The sequence below is a fragment of the Salvelinus alpinus genome, chromosome 5, assembly GCF_045679555.1.
Source record: "Salvelinus alpinus chromosome 5, SLU_Salpinus.1, whole genome shotgun sequence".
NCBI classification, from domain to species: Eukaryota; Metazoa; Chordata; class Actinopteri; order Salmoniformes; family Salmonidae; genus Salvelinus; species Salvelinus alpinus.
This window is the reverse complement of record NC_092090.1, coordinates 94,771,905-94,788,343: the sequence shown is the minus strand read 5'-3', so window position 1 is coordinate 94,788,343 and position 16,439 is coordinate 94,771,905. Positions and strand designations below refer to the sequence as shown.

Here is a 16,439-nt window from a genome sequence, read left to right as displayed (position 1 = left end):
TTCCTTTCAGGCAACAGACACTTGTGCCTGCGGCAGCTGACATTTCAATGAGAGACACATGGCGTCCACTGCCACGAAACGTCGCTCAAATCCATCTTGTAAATGTTAAGTGCCGAGCGGTGCTAAGGGTGTCAGAGACTTCTCTGAAAGCCCGTCTGTCAAACGAGCACGAAGCACTGTAGAATGCTGAACCTTTCTCTACTGAAGAAATACTCCCACCACCACCAATGACAGATGCATCCTAAATGGCACTATTACCTACATATTGCGCTACTTTTCCCACCAGAACCTTATGGCCATGTGATCCTATGGGGCCTGGTCTAAAGTAGTGCACTATATAGGGAATAGCATGTCATTTGTGATGCAGCCAGACTCCTGGAACAGGGCTCACACCCACACTAATTTACAGTAATGTTCCTGGAACAGGGCTCACACCCACACTCATTTACAGTAATGTTCCTGGAACAGGGCTCACACCCACACTCATTTACAGTAATGTTCCTGGAACAGGGCTCACACCCACACTCATTTACAGTAATGTTCCTGGAACAGGGTTCACACCCACCCTCATTTACAGTAATGTTCCTGGAACAGGGCTCACACCCACCCTCATTTACAGTAATGTTCCTGGAACAGGGCTCACACCCACCCTCATTTACAGTAATGTTCCTGGAACAGGGCTCACACCCACACTCATTTACAGTAATGATCCTGGAACAGGGTTCACACCCACACTCATTTACAGTAATGTTCCTGGAACAGGGCTCACACCCACCCTCATTTACAGTAATGTTCCTGGAACAGGGCTCACACCCACACTCATTTACAGTAATGTTCCTGGAACAGGGCTCACACCCACACTCATTTACAGTAATGTTCCTGGAACAGGGCTCACACCCACACTCATTTACAGTAATGTTCCTGGAACAGGGCTCACACCCACACTCATTTACAGTAATGTTCCTGGAACAGGGCTCACACCCACACTCATTTACAGTAATGTTCCTGGAACAGGGCTCACACCCACACTCATTTACAGTAATGTTCCTGGAACAGGGCTCACACCCACACTCATTTACAGTAATGTTCCTGGAACAGGGTTCACACCCACCCTCATTTACAGTAATGTTACTGGAACAGGGTTCACACCCACCCTCATTTACAGTAATGTTCCTGGAACAGGGCTCACACCCACACTCATTTACAGTAATGATCCTGGAACAGGGTTCACACCCACACTCATTTACAGTAATGTTCCTGGAACAGGGCTCACACCCACCCTCATTTACAGTAATGTTCCTGGAACAGGGCTCACACCCACACTCATTTACAGTAATGTTCCTGGAACAGGGCTCACACCCACACTAATTTACAGTAATGTCAAGGCTTAGATGGAAGTGTGGTAGGAAAAACTATACACTAACACACTGGTAGGGTACATGGCAGTGTATAACAGGCCAGTCGGTTGTACAGATCTGCATCGGGACGAACGGACAGTGTATAACAGGCCAGTCGGTTGTACAGATCTGCATCGGGACGAACGGACAGTGTATAACAGGCCAGTCGGTTGTACAGATCTGCATCGGGACGAACGGACAGTGTATAACAGGCCAGTCGGTTGTACAGATCTGCATCGGGACTAAATGCAACCGGATTGCCAAAATGTGCCACTTGAAGACTGGAGTCTTTGGGTCCTGGCTGCCTTGAGAATAAACTTTTTCTAAAGACAGAACTAATCTAGCAGGAAGTTGTTCCCACTGTCAGATGCACACGGTGGACTTGAGTGGCAGCAGCTTCAAGTGATAATGTTATTTTAGGAGTGCTGTTGAGCGGATCAGACGTGCCCAACGGCATAGCTTACTGTGTTAATTCTCCTTCCTTTGTGCCCGCCGCCCCCGATGGGAAAGTGACACAGACAGCACGCATACAGGGACATCACAAGGTGTCGTTTCATTCAAGAGTGAATGATTGAGTCGTGGACTCCACCTGACCTCAGATACACACCTGCCGCTTTTATAGGGTGCAACGTCCAATTAAAAAGAGAATCTTCTAGATAAATAGGCTGCATGTTCCTTTACCGGCAAACATAATGCCATTATAGTGTATTGAGTCGCGAGCGCACCTGTGTGATTTGTTCAGAGACGGTAGGCTAGTGGTATGGATGATCCCATATATAATACTCCCCAACGGAGACCGGGGGTTCAAGAACCTCAATCCACCAGTCCCACCGTTCCTCCCACCTGCCTCTCTCTCCCTCCCCCTCTGTTTCGTACCGTGTCAAATGTAAAACATATGAGTGTGAGTGGTCAGCTGCTTTGTGTTGTACTGTGTCATGCCGTGTGGGTCTCACCTGAGATGGAGCCCAGCAACACGTTGTTCTTGATGCAGCGGTATACGTACTCATAGCTCTGGGGCTTCAGGGGAGAGCCCGTGGACAGGATGGTGTGCAGGGTCTGCAGCGCGTGTGTGTTCGCTGCAACGAAAGAAAGGAGAGAGACATGAGACGTCAGACCAGTACTCAGAGGGGAGTCAAGCCTTTTAATCTCTAGGACACTTCATGAATATGGGCCCAGATCTCTCAGAGACATCTAGAGGGATCTGAACAGGGCAAGAGGGGGACGGCGTCCACACAGAAGTTGGGCGATGTGCCAGTGTTCCCCGCTGGGCTGGTTGGGAGGGGTGTACCTCCCAGATCTGAGTCCACCACAGGAGTCGCCACGCCCCACCAGGCCACCAGGTGTCAGTCAAAAATGTCAACCCAGGCACAGGACCTCCGGAGGGGCCAGGAAGCATCCCCCATCCCCTAAAATATCAGCGACTCACCAGGAGCATATGCCAACACACCAACTCCCCACTGAGATAGCCACTAGGCCTATAGACACACACACACACACACACACACACACACACACACACACACACACACACACACACACGCACACACACACACAATGAATAAAGATGGGGTTGTGATTATAACAGTGGGTTGGGACTTGTGGAGCCCCTAGAGCCGACTGTAGAATACATCTACGCTATTAAAGCTCATCTGCATGTTTAAATGAGCGAGGAGGAGAGATGGCCCTCTCCACTAATTTAGTTCATCATCATTCCTCTTCAACGCACTCACCCAGCATCTGAAGAGCAGAGAGGAGTTTTAAATGAATGAAAGCTTGGGGAGGTGACAAGGAACGCAGATCGTGCTTTTAACAAGCATCCCACTGGGCCACACTCAGGCTGAGGCCTCTAAGAGCTACAGGTAACTGTCAAACATAATGGAAGCCTGTAAGTAAACGAGGGATACAAAGTACAGTATATTGAAAGCAGGTGCATCCACACATGTGTGGTTCCTGAGTTAATTAAGCAGTTAACATCCCATCATGCTTAGGTTCAAGTCTAAAAATGCTGGGCAGGTCATTAGTTTGGCTACCATGGCTATGCCTCCATAGGATGACAATGCCCCCATCCACAGGGCACGAGAGGTCACTGAATGGTTTGATGAGCATGAAGATGATGTCAGCCATACGCCATAATTCTCAGTCTCAGATCTCAGTCCAATGTTCTGGCTTGTGGTGACCCCAACGCCTTATTAAGACTCTTTATTATTGGCATTTCCTTTATTCTGGCAGTTACCTGTAGACGGTATGGGTTCAGACGCGCTGCTATACTGGATGTCATTTAGCAGCAGTTTGGAACTCATGACCCTGCAGTTGTCAGCGCCGTGCTTTACCAACGGAGTCACACAAAACCATTGCTATATACCTGTCCACTAGTCTTGCGGGTCTCCGTCTGTCTACTCACCAGGCTTTAGATCTCTCTCCTCCAGAACAGCCAGCCATTTTGCCCCGGTCCCAAAAATAGTGATGCTAAAGAAGAGAAAAACAAAAAAGGTGGGTGAAATAAGACACACAAAGGATAAGACATGGTGACAAGACAAAGGATAATAAGACAAAGGAGGGCATAAGACACAAAGGAGAGGATAATAAGAACATAAAGGATAATAAGACAAAGGAGGGCATAAGACACAAAGGAGAGGATAATAAGAACATAAAGGATAATAAGACAAATGCTAAGACACTCAAAGGCTACTAAGACACTCAAAATCAAATCAAATGTATTGGTCACATACACGTGTTCAGCAGATGTTATTGCGGGTGTAGCGAAATGCTTGTTCTTCTAGCTCCGACAGTGTAGTAATATCTAACAACTAACAGTTTCACAACATACACCCAACATACACGTACATCTAAGTAAGGAATGGATTAAGAATATGTATACATATGTCAGAGCGGCATTGGACTAAGACAGTGGCATAGTATAGAATAAACTATATACATTTGAGATGGGTGATGCAATATTTACACACAATTAAAGTGACTAAGATACCGTAGAATAGTATACAGTACATTTTAAAAATGTGTAAAAAAATAATTTAAAAAAGGCAATTCCACTGACATGATAGAATATTGTGTGCAGGACAGTGACAAAATGTAAAAGTCATCCATTTTAAATTCAGGCTGTTACAACAAAATGTGGAAAAAGTCAAGGGACGTGAATACTTTCTGAATGCGTAACAAAATGCTCTGAATCGATCGACAAAGACGACTTCAACCGGGACGACAACCACCTGACAACCACCTGACAACCACCTGACAACCACCTGACGTATACTGTTTCTATTGTGACAGTCGGGACAGAAAATAATCTAAAATGGTCCTTGTTCTGTCCAGGTGGACCACATAACGACCCGCAGCAATAAGCAGACATTGATTTGTGACCGTGATTGTCCTGTCTTGGTGGCGATCGATAACCCGTAATGGAAGCCCCCAACCAAGGCTGTGAGAGGGTCACATGATGGGGGGGGGGGGTCAGATGGAGCCTGTTCATGACAAAGCAATATCGTAGTAGGGATGAGGTGACGAGGTCACACCCCTGTCCTGTCGCACTGCCCACCCCAGCCCCACCCACCACAGCCCTGCCCACCCACCCCAGCCCTGATAAAATAAATGAGCAGCTGATTTGTCCCAAATGGCACCCTATTCCCTATATGGTGCACTACTTTAGACCAGGGTCCATAGGGACGCATGCATTGAAAAGGTTGAATGGCCCTGAGACAAGCGCCAGCTCGTTACTCATTTCAACCACACATCGTCAAATCAGAACTGTGCTTTAAAAAAGGCCCAGTGCAGTGAAAAACGTGATCTTTCCCTGTGTTTTACATATATTTATATTTCCACAATATGGAGGTTGAAACAATACTGTGAAAATTATGAAAATACCCCTTTAGTGTAAGAGCTGTTTGAAAAACACTGTCTGAATTGTCAGCCTGTTTTGGTGGGATAGTTTTGGCCTTCCATGGTGACATCACCAGACAGTAAATGAGTCAATAGACCAATAAGAAGTTCCAAACCTTTCTGTCAATAACAGCACAATTTCAGTTGTCCCTCCCCCCTCAGACGGTCCTAGCTAAATTGATGCTTGAGAAATTGCTCTTTGCTAAGAAGTTTTTTGGTCCTTTTTGACCATTATAATTGAAAACAATCACTATGAATGCCAGTCTCTCTTGGTTAAGAGTGGAGAGTGACTGCATCACTTCTTTATATAAGAAACATTGTGTTGCAAATCCTAAATTGTTTGCATTGTCAACTTACACACAGCACTGATATATATACACACACACTTATCCCACCAGACATGGCACCAGGGGTCTTTTCACAGTCCCCAATCCAGAACAAATTCAAGAAAGTGTACAGTATTATATAGAGCCATTATTGTATGGAACTCCCTTCCATCTCATATTGCTCAAGTGAACAGCGAACCTGGTTTAAAAAAAACAGATAAAGCAACACCTCACAGCACAGCGCCTCTCCCCTATTTGACCTAGATAGTTTGTGTGTATGTATTGATATGTAGGCTACGTGTGCCTTTTGTCATTTTCCAAAATGTATGTAGCTCTGTTGTTGAGCTGTTGTCTATTAAGTGTTCTGTATTATGGTCATGTTTTGTGTGGACCCCAGGAAGAGTAGCTGCTGCGTTTGCAACAGCTAATGGGGATCCTAATGAAATACCAAATACAGTAAGGTACTTAAATCGTTACCAAGAAATTATTTGATATTGAGATAAAAATGGCTGCATTGGACCTTTAATGCTTTTCCAACAATGTCTCATGTGACTGTTCTTTCATTTGTATCATTAGTCCAGCCAGTCTCACACATTGAGGGGCCAGAAATGATTGACACCTTTGATAAAGAAGAGCAAAAATTACTGTATAAAATGAATAAAATAATACTGAGCTATATTGTATGAAAAAAAGCTTTGGAAATTATTTTAAACTTGTACTAATATAATTGTTCAATGTTTTTGGTTTAACAAGTAATCGTTTTTTTTCAACAACAACAAAAAAAGGTTGTGGTAAACATTTGACATTTGTTTTCATTTCCTCTCCTTGCGAGGATAATGGCACAGCATTTTTCTAAAATGTTTTATGAGTTGGAAAACATTGTGAGGGATTTTAGATCGTTCCTCCATACAGACAGGATTGGGGAGTAACGGACTACATGTAATCAGTTACATGTAATCTGATAACAAAAAAACAGTTACATTACCAGCAAAAATATTGTAATCATATTAATCTAGTTTTCCAAAAATATCTGTACTTATTACTTTTAATTTCAGAAAGGATATTTCCCGGAAAAATACATTGACACCTTCCTGTTTTTCACCATTGAAAAAGGTGCAAGTTTGTTCCCCCTGAGCGAGTCTGACCACAAATCAGAGACCACTATGATGACACACCAAATGTGTTTGATGGATCCTTGTCTTCTAATGCCTCTTAAAGCGCCAATCAGCAGTAGAAAAAAGAAAAACGATCTCCCAGCCCCTATTCTGGTAAAAAGCTGAGGAATGGGGCTGGAGAAATTTAACCACTCAAATTCATAGACAGAGCTATGGATGCAAGGACTGACCATCCATGATATCAAAAGTATAGGTACCCCTTGACTTATTCCACAATTTATTATGTTACAGCCTGAATTCAAAATGGATGAAACATATTTTTTTCCTCTCAACCATCTACAGACAAAACCACATAATGACAAAGTGAAAATATGTTACAAAACAAAGACAAATCAAATGTGTTGGTCACATACACGTGTTCAGCAGATGTGTAGCAATATGCTTTTGCTTCTAACTCCGACAGTGCAGTAATATCTAACAAGTAATATCTAACAGTTTCAACAGCATATACGTAAGGAATGGATTAAGAATATATACAGTGGGGAGAACAAGTATTTGATACACTGCCGATTTTGCAGGTTTTCCTACTTACAAAGCATGTAGAGGTCTGTAATTTTTATCATAGGTACACTTCAACTGTGAGAGACGGAATCTAAAACAAAAATCCAGAAAATCACATTGTATGATCTTTAAGTAATTAATTTGTATTTTATTGCATGACATAAGTATTTGATCACCAACAACCAGTAAGAATTCCGGCTCTCACAGACCTGTTAGTTTTTCTTTAAGAAGCCCTCCTGTTCTCCACTCATTACCTGTATTAACTGCACCTGTTTGAACTCGTTACCTGTATAAAAGACACCTGTCCACAACCTCAATCAAACAGACTCCAACCTCTCCACAATGGCCAAGACCAGAGAGCTGTGTAAGGATATCAGGGTTAAATTGTAGACCTGCACAAGGCTGGGATGGGCTACAGGACAATAGGCAAGCAGCTTGGTGAGAAGGCAACAACTGTTGGCGCAATTATTAGAAAATGGAAGAAGTTCAAGATGATGGTCAATCACCCTCGGTCTGGGGCTCCATGCAAGATCTCACCTCGTGGGGCATCAATGATCATGAGGAAGGTGAGGGATCAGCCAGAACTACACGGCAGGACCTGGTCAATGACCTGAAGAGAGCTGGGACCACAGTCTCAAAGAAAACCATTAGTAACACACTACGCCGTCATGGATTAAAATCCTGCAGCGCACGCAAGGTCCCCCTGCTCAAGCCAGCGCATGTCCAGGCCCGTCTGAAGTTTGCCAATGACCATCTGGATGATCCAGAGGAGGAATGGGAGAAGGTCATGTGGTCTGTTGAGACAAAAATAGAGCTTTTTGGTCTAAACTCCACTCGCCGTGTTTGGAGGAAGAAGAAGGATGAGTACAACCCCAAGATCACCATCCCAACCGTGAAGCATGGAGGTGGAAACATCATTCTTTGGGGATGCTTTTCTGTAAAGGGGACAGGACGACTGCACCGTATTGAGGGGAGGATGGATGGGGCCATGTATCGCGAGATCTTGGCCAACAACCTCCTTCCCTCAGTAAGAGCATTGAAGATGGGTCGTGGCTGGGTCTTCCAGCATGACAACGACCCGAAACACACAGCCAGGGCAACTAAGGAGTGGCTCCATAAGAAGCATCTCAAGGTCCTGGAGTGGCCTAGCCAGTCTCCAGACCTGAACCCAATAGAAAATCTTTGGAGGGAGCTGAAAGTCCGTATTGCCCAGCGACAGCCCCGAAACCTGAAGGATCTGGAGAAGGTCTGTATGGAGGAGTGGGCCAAAATCCCTGCTGCAGTGTGTGCAAACCTGGTCAAGAACTACAGGAAACGTATGATCTCTGTAATTGCAAACAAAGGTTTCTGTACCAAATATTAAGTTCTGCTTTTCTGATGTATCAAATACTTATGTCATGCAATAAAATGCAAATTAATTACTTAAAAATCATACAATGTGATTTTCTGGATTTTTGTTTTAGATTCCGTCTCTCACAGTTGAAGTGTACCTATGATAAAAATTACAGACCTCTACATGCTTTGTAAGTAGGAAAACCTGCAAAATCGGCAGTGTATCAAATACTTGTTCTCCCCACTGTATATACATGTCAGAGCGGACCTTACAGAAAATTGTATGTGTGGGGTATAGAAATGGGGTAGTTATTATAAAAATCATGTTAAATCACTATTATGTGAATTGTTAAGCAAATGTTTACTGAACTTATTTCGGCTTGCCATAACAAAGGGGTTGAATACTTATTGACTCAAGACATTTCAGCTTTTTATTAAATTTGTTGCAAAAAAAATGTTTAATCTAGAAACATAATTCCACTTTGACATTATGAGGTATTGTGTGTAGACCAGATGAAAACAAATCTCAAATTTAATTTACTTTAAATCAGACAGGAACAACAAAATGTGGAAAAAGTCAAGGGGTCTGAATACTTTCTGAAGGCACTGTATATAGTAATATTAGCTAAAAGAAGCCATACATTATCCAACATTTATTTTGATATTTTATTGGCAGAAGAAGGTAGTACATTTTTTATGGCAGAATAACGATACAAAGCCAGCTGTGTTTGGGCCTGACCTTTCACCTGTAACCTTTAGATGGCGCTGTTCGCTTCACTAAACACCCAGCTGTACACATCAATAATAATATTTAAAATTTGTAGAGTGCATTTCGCACACTCACTGCACATCAATGCCCCTGGGAGAGCTATGAGCCATGATGTTTGAACAGTTTACAAACCATCAGTAGAAAAAACTATATTGAGCCCTTAATATTGGCCAAATACTTGCCTTAAATAACGTGCCATAGAATTCTGCGGCACCATTCAAGCTACGCCTCAACTTTTAAAGGAGGAACAACCGTATCATGTCCTAATGAGGTGACAGGTGTATTGTTGGCATATATAGTACATGGTCTTAAGACAAGTGTACATTTACATTTAAGTCATTTAGCAGACGCTCTTATCCAGAGCGACTTACAAATTGGTGCATTCACCTTATGATATCCAGTGGAACAACCACTTTACAATAGTGCATCTAACTCTTTTAAGGGGGGGGGGGGGTTAGAAGGATTACTTTATCCTATCCTAGGTATTCCTTAAAGAGGTGGGGTTTCAGGTGTCTCCGGAAGGTGGTGATTGACTCCGCTGACCTGGCGTCGTGAGGGAGTTTGTTCCACCATTGGGGTGCCAGAGCAGCGAACAGTTTTGACTGGGCTGAGCGGGAACTGTACTTCCTCAGAGGTAGGGAGGCGAGCAGGCCAGAGGTGGATGAACGCAGTGCCCTTGTTTGGGTGTAGGGCCTGATCAGAGCCTGAAGGTACGGAGGTGCCGTTCCCCTCACAGCTCCGTAGGCAAGCACCATGGTCTTGTAACGGATGCGAGCTTCAACTGGAAGCCAGTGGAGAGAGCAGAGGAGCGGGGTGACGTGAGAGAACTTGGGAAAGTTGAACACCAGACGGGCTGCGGCATTCTGGATGAGTTGTAGGGGTTTAATGGCACAGGCAGGGAGCCCAGCCAACAGCGAGTTGCAGTAATCCAGACGGGAGATGACAAGTGCCTGGATTAGGACCTGCGCCGCTTCCTACGTGTAAGCTAGTAATGGTGAAATTTAAATACACAATGTAAAAATCCATTGAGTCCTATTGCTTAAGTGTGAACCACCGGTACCATTAATGCTAGTGAGGGCTAGTTTGACCACCAGAGGGCATCTTTGAAAAGCATTTGATAGCCTTCAATAATGGCTGTAGTAGAGATTGCGAGCACGCGGGAGACCGGGGTTCAATTCCCCAACGGGGAGGAAGGAGTAGGCTGTCCTTGAAAATAGGAATTTGTTCTTAACTGATTCCATATGTGTGGTATGTCATATTTTTGATGTCTTCACTATTATTCAACAATGTAGAAAATAGTAAAAATAAAGAAAAACCCTGGAATGAGTAGGTGTGTCCAAACTTTTGACTGGTACTCGCTTAATTAATATTATGGTGGTCCTATTCCAAAGAAAACGAAAAAGCCTCTGGGTTTCCGTTAGGATGGAACGGAAAAGATGGCACTGTACAACGTGAAGGTTGGGAGTACAGTACTGGTCCATTTAGCTAAAGAATCCAGTGTGTTGCGGGAGACCGGGGTTCAATTCCCCGACAGGGAGGAAGTCTGTCCTTGTAAATAAGAATTTGTTCTTAACCGACTTGCCTAGTTGAATAAATCATATTGCTTCTGACTTCAATATGTTCTTTAAATAAATAAGACCTACACCACTTTTAACAGCGCGTTACTCAACACTAGAGACTCATGTCACCTACGGTATATCGAGAAATATGACTTGACTCTCCGCCAATAATTACATAGAGGATATTTCTGTAATTCAGTGATATTTATTCCCATAGTAATTCGTAATGGATCCATAACTAAATAAATATTTGCATTTTGAAAGAGTATTTTAATAATTATTTTATTAAAGCATAAAGATGCCATTATTAGTTATATTGTTTTAGTTTGAACGTGCATCCTGGCACTAAGAACAGAACAGCGGGAACGTTTCCCTAGTCAGCGCCATTATTAATGCAATGCCCCTTAAAGTGTTGCCATTGTGGCGGGGTGGTGGTCCTTCCCCATGGGCTAGGTCCGTCTTCTGTGCGCGGCTCTGAGGCCCATCCCATGCCCTCATGCCTTGAACCTTGCGCGCTTTCAGTGGATACAGCTGGAGAACTGCAAGGCAATCCCATTGTGCGCCACTCTGGAGCCATGACCAATATGACCAATATATATTGTCCTGCTAATAACAGGATTAATAATATATCTGTGAGAATATCCAACGGCCTTTTATATAATTTCTAAATTAATAATAAATTGCTTTGTTTAAAAAATATATATATATTTGGAGATTATTTGGTTTTCAACTAACGAGCGAGAAAAAGGCCATTCTTGAACATGGGGTGAGACATTGTTACTAATTTGTAAATAAAGCCAGTTTGTAATTTAGAATGATTTATGTTTTTAGAGGGAGAGAAACCAAAAACCGACAGTCATCTCATGGGTCTCCTGGTCAAGGCCGGCACAGGTATTGAACCAGCATCTGTAGCAACACATAACACTGTTATGCAGTGTCTTAGACCGTTGGGCCACGCAGGCGCTGTACAACATGACTGGTCGGGAGTGGGCTATACTACTACAGTAAGAGCCAAATAATCCTAACAAAATAAAATTATAAAAACCTTAGTGTAACAGTTTTAGTAAGTAATACTGAAGTCGTGCACAATTATCAGTTTCTATTTAGGTTTATGTCGCCCATTCATTGTCAGTTAGAGACAACGTAGAACCCAAAAGCATAATCAGTGCTCTAACTCCCCCTTGTGGTGGTCTGGAGCAATGAAGTGGTGACGCAGGGTACCGTACTAAACCACAAATTACCTCTAAGTCCGGCAGCGTAAGCTCGCAACTTTTAAAGAGGGAACCACTGTATGCAGCAGACTTACTGGGCATATGGCATTCACTCCACTGCAAAACTAGAGCCTAGTCTGTTATCGCATTTTTTTTTTTTTTACAGCACTGCACAGGTTTCCATAAGATTACAGAAACAGTCATTCCAACGGCGCCTCGTATTGTAAACCAACAAGTCCTCTGTGTAGGTCGGTGTGTGCGCTCCACACGGGCACTGTCCCGTTTTGAATAAGAAACAAGGCTAATTTTGCCCAGGAAATCCATCTGACTGAGAAACAAAGGGACAAAGAGGAGGAACAACTCTCCTTTATCCTCGACTACACTCCCCCGCACCCACCCTTCTTTCCCCTCTCTTTTTTCTCCTTCAGGTAGAATACAAGAGGAAGACAATCGCATGTATCGACCCTGTTTTACCATCTACTTCCACTATTCAATGGGAGAGATATTAAAAAAGGGGATTCTTTTTACAGTGGGCTGCCTGAATGAGTGCTTCATTGGGTTCATTTACACAGCTGAACAATCTCTGTCCATGTTTCTTCCATGGGAAATCAATGATCAGCCATTTATGTAGTGTGAGCTCCTCCTGGCGGTCTCCTCCTGCTTCCTCAGACAAGCACCATGTATCAGAGAACCCATTGACAACCTTCAGACAATCCCCAAACAACCTTCTACCAGCAGGTCACAAAGCGGGATGGGGAGGATGGGGGAGTTACAGAGCTAACATTTGGGATTCGACTCGAGATGAACTTTGCTCGAAGGTAACTCGACGATAAGGTTAGTAGAATGTTAGTAAAAAAGATGACATGTTGTGATTTCATTTGCAAGGAAAACGTGGCTCTCACATGCCAGCCACCAATACAGATTGTTGGTAGAGGACCTAATTGCTGCTGGTCTTGTCACGCAAGACCAGCATGGGGCGGCAGGTAGCCTAGTGGTCAGAGCATTGGGCCAGTAACCGAAAGGTTAGTAGATCGAATCCCCGAACTGGCAAGTTAAAAATCTGTCGTTCCGCCCCTGAACGAGGCAGTTAACCCACTGTTCCTAGGCTGTCGTTGTAAATAAGAATGTCTTCTTAACTGACTTGCCTAGTTAAATAAAATTAAAATAAAAATGTAATGCTGGGTTCCCTCGAAAAATAGACATTGGTCTCAATGAATCACCCTGTCTAAATAAAACGTTTTTTTTTTTTTTCCATTTTTGTTGTTGTTGCTGCTTTCCAGCATTTCAAGATGGTGTTCAACACTCAGACCAACACAATTTGGACAACCATAAATCAGGAAAACATGACACCCTCATGAGGAATATAGATGTATGCAGAAGAGAAAGAACAGAGGAAGGTGGGATGAAGAGCAGCCAAAATGTCTGGATTATCCCCCAGAGTCTAGTGGTCCCTCGCTAAAGAGGTCTGGATTATCCCCCAGAGTCTAGTGGTCCCTCGCTAAAGATACAGCCGATTAGGGGCTCATTTGATATGTATAATAATGATGTATAAACTACGAGTGTGCGGATGTTTCATACAATGTGCTGCGTTTCTTTTGATGAGCTCTACATATAGGAATATCTGGTTGTTACAGGCTGCATGCACGTCAGATGGATTGGTGTGCGTAGGCCTGAAAATCCTGCAGTACACCAGTGGCTGCTATAACTATCTTTTTATAACAATCGTTCCCCCCCCCCCCCCTTTGAGGGGGAACAGCGGTGGGAACACAATGAGAAAACAAGAAGGGACCGTTTCATCCCAGCCAAGAGACAGGATTAGGTGTGTACACACACACACACACACACACACACACACACACACACACACACACACACACACACACCCCTCTGTGTTCTGAGGGGAGTGTCTCAACAGGCAACTACTATTACATATACCTAGACGAGGATGAATCGATAAAACCCAAAATAATCTTGCCTGCAGCCTTGTGGAATCCAAGTTGTTTTCATCCCACTCACACATCGTTTAAATAAATGTCACCCACCACACCTCCCATTTGGTTTACAGGCTTGTCAGTCTCCACGGTAACTGCCAGCTAACAGCCCACCTTCCCTCTTCGCTCCAGGGTGAAGTTTGCCCTAGATTGCAGATCATGGTCAGTTGATCATTTCCCTACTAATGGTTAAAGTTAGGATTGGGGAAGCTAAAACCTAGGGGGCACTGGTGCAGACACTGTGGGGACCTGAGTGGACTGCTACATACGGTTAGTTAGTGCTTACCAACGTCATCCTCGGGACCCTCCCCCCTCCGAACCCTTCCCCCTATGGGTCTTTTCAGCACGACCACACCCAATTTATCTAATCAACTAAATCATGAATCAGGTGAGCTTGTGGCAGAATAGACCTAACAGAACAAATATTTGTACATCATTTTAATCTTGTTGAATGGACAGGCCCTGAGGACTGTGTTGGGAAACAGGTAATAGGTAATGCCATCCTTAAAACTGTCATCCTTCCTCCCCCAATCTCAGAACGGCTCCTGGATTTGGTTCAGGGGGAAGTGTTGAGATGTTTGACATAATGCGAATGGCAAGGCCCTGCTATGTGGATGTTTCATCGTCTCTGCCCTATGGGCCAGATGAACCCGTTCCATAATGTGATAGATGCCACAAATGCCAGATGCAGACCTCCCCGTGAAAAAAACAGCGCATCGGAAGAATTGTTCGCTCGTATCCCCTACTTTCCCAACAGACGTATTTAGTTAGGGAAGTTGGGAGAGATTAGACTTACCCCAATTGGTCCACAAGGTCCCAGAGGACGTTGGGTGTGGGCATGAGAGGTGAGCCGTCGTACAGAACCACAGAGGCCCCTATGGCCAGCGACGTCACCAGCCAGTTCCACATCATCCAGCCCGTCTGATGGAAACAAGAGGGGAAGGACCGTCAGGAAACACCCAGGCTTCCCTCTGCATCCCACCCTCATAGGCCCATGGTAGGAATGCAAAGAGAGCATATTTGTGGAGTGTGTGTGTGTGTGTGTGTGTGTGAGACATACGTGATTGCGTCTGTTCTGTAAAAAAAAAAATCAAAGACGATAAGTACTGTGTTGCTACCCTTCTATGTGTAAGGAATGAATTCCACTGATTTCTCTGGTACCTCTGTCAGTACGTGGCTGTCAATTACATTGCGGTGAGGTTGCACTTTTCATCAGTCTTGACCTTTCCCCAAAGGCTTTCAACCACTTCACTTGATGAATAGGATTCTCTAACTTTTTCATCCTGTTTGTTTGTGGTCTTTGAAGAAATGAATAATAAAAAAACACTGTCTGATTGGTTAGTTACTTGTCAACATGTACTCGGACCGGCAAAACTGGCTGCTATTACCTCTTCTTTTTTTTCGGTGGGGGGGGGGGGGGGGGGTCATTGGGACGTGTTGTGTTGACAACTTGATCAGGTTGTAAGGGGATGTTTTGTCAACTTGTGGTTTTAGCGACGACAGGAAGACGTTTTGATCTGACAAGATGACTCACCGTGGTGTAGTAGATGACGACATCACTGCTAGTCACGTTGCCATGGAGAACGTGCTCTTTTAGATGCTGGATAAGCGTCCCCTACAGATGAGAGAGAGAGATAGTTAACATGACGAGCGACAGATACAGATATATTTCCCCCCCCCCTTCTGGTTATCTTGATCTCTGGCTCCCTCGAGTCATTTGTTTGTCTTAATTATTTAAATCAAACAGTGGGGTCCTGATTGCTCTGGAGCAGGTGTTCATCAAGGATCTCTCTGTACTTTGCTCCGTTTATCTTTCCCTCGATCCTGACTAGTCTCCCAGTCCCTGCCGCTGAAAAACATCCCCACAGCATGATGCTGCCACCACAATGCTTCACTGTAGGGATGTGCCTCGGCACAATCCTGTCTCGGAGCTCTACGGACAATTCCTTTGACCTCATGGTTGTGTGCCTTTCCAAATCATGTCCAATAAATTACATTTAACACAGGTGGATTGAAATCAAGCTGTAGAAACATCTGAAGATCTGATTAAAGTAAACAGGATGCAACTGAGCTCAATTTCATGATTTCAAAAACATTTCAATTTGTGATGTCATTATGGGGTATTGTGATGTCATTATGGGGTATTGTGTGTATATTGATGAGGAGTTTTATTTTTTTTATCCATTTTAGAATAAAGCTGTAATGTAACAAAATGTGGAAAAAGGAGTCAATATTTTAGGAATGCACTGTATGGAAAAAAACACATTTGAAAATTGTTCTTTCA

The 16,439-nt window shown here is 43.8% G+C and overlaps 1 protein-coding gene across 1 annotated transcript in view; it reads right to left on the bottom strand.

The window, feature by feature from the left end:
* The window catches only part of aacs (acetoacetyl-CoA synthetase), a 56,709-nt gene that overhangs the window by 15,323 nt on the left and 24,947 nt on the right, over positions 1 to 16,439 (bottom strand). The window contains exons 9-12 of the mRNA XM_071404262.1: positions 15,690 to 15,770; positions 14,952 to 15,076; positions 3,799 to 3,863; positions 2,351 to 2,473 (exon numbers count right to left, since the gene is read on the bottom strand). Of these exons, the coding sequence (XP_071260363.1) occupies positions 2,351 to 2,473; positions 3,799 to 3,863; positions 14,952 to 15,076; positions 15,690 to 15,770 (394 nt within the window). The remainder of the gene's footprint in view (positions 1 to 2,350; positions 2,474 to 3,798; positions 3,864 to 14,951; positions 15,077 to 15,689; positions 15,771 to 16,439) is intronic.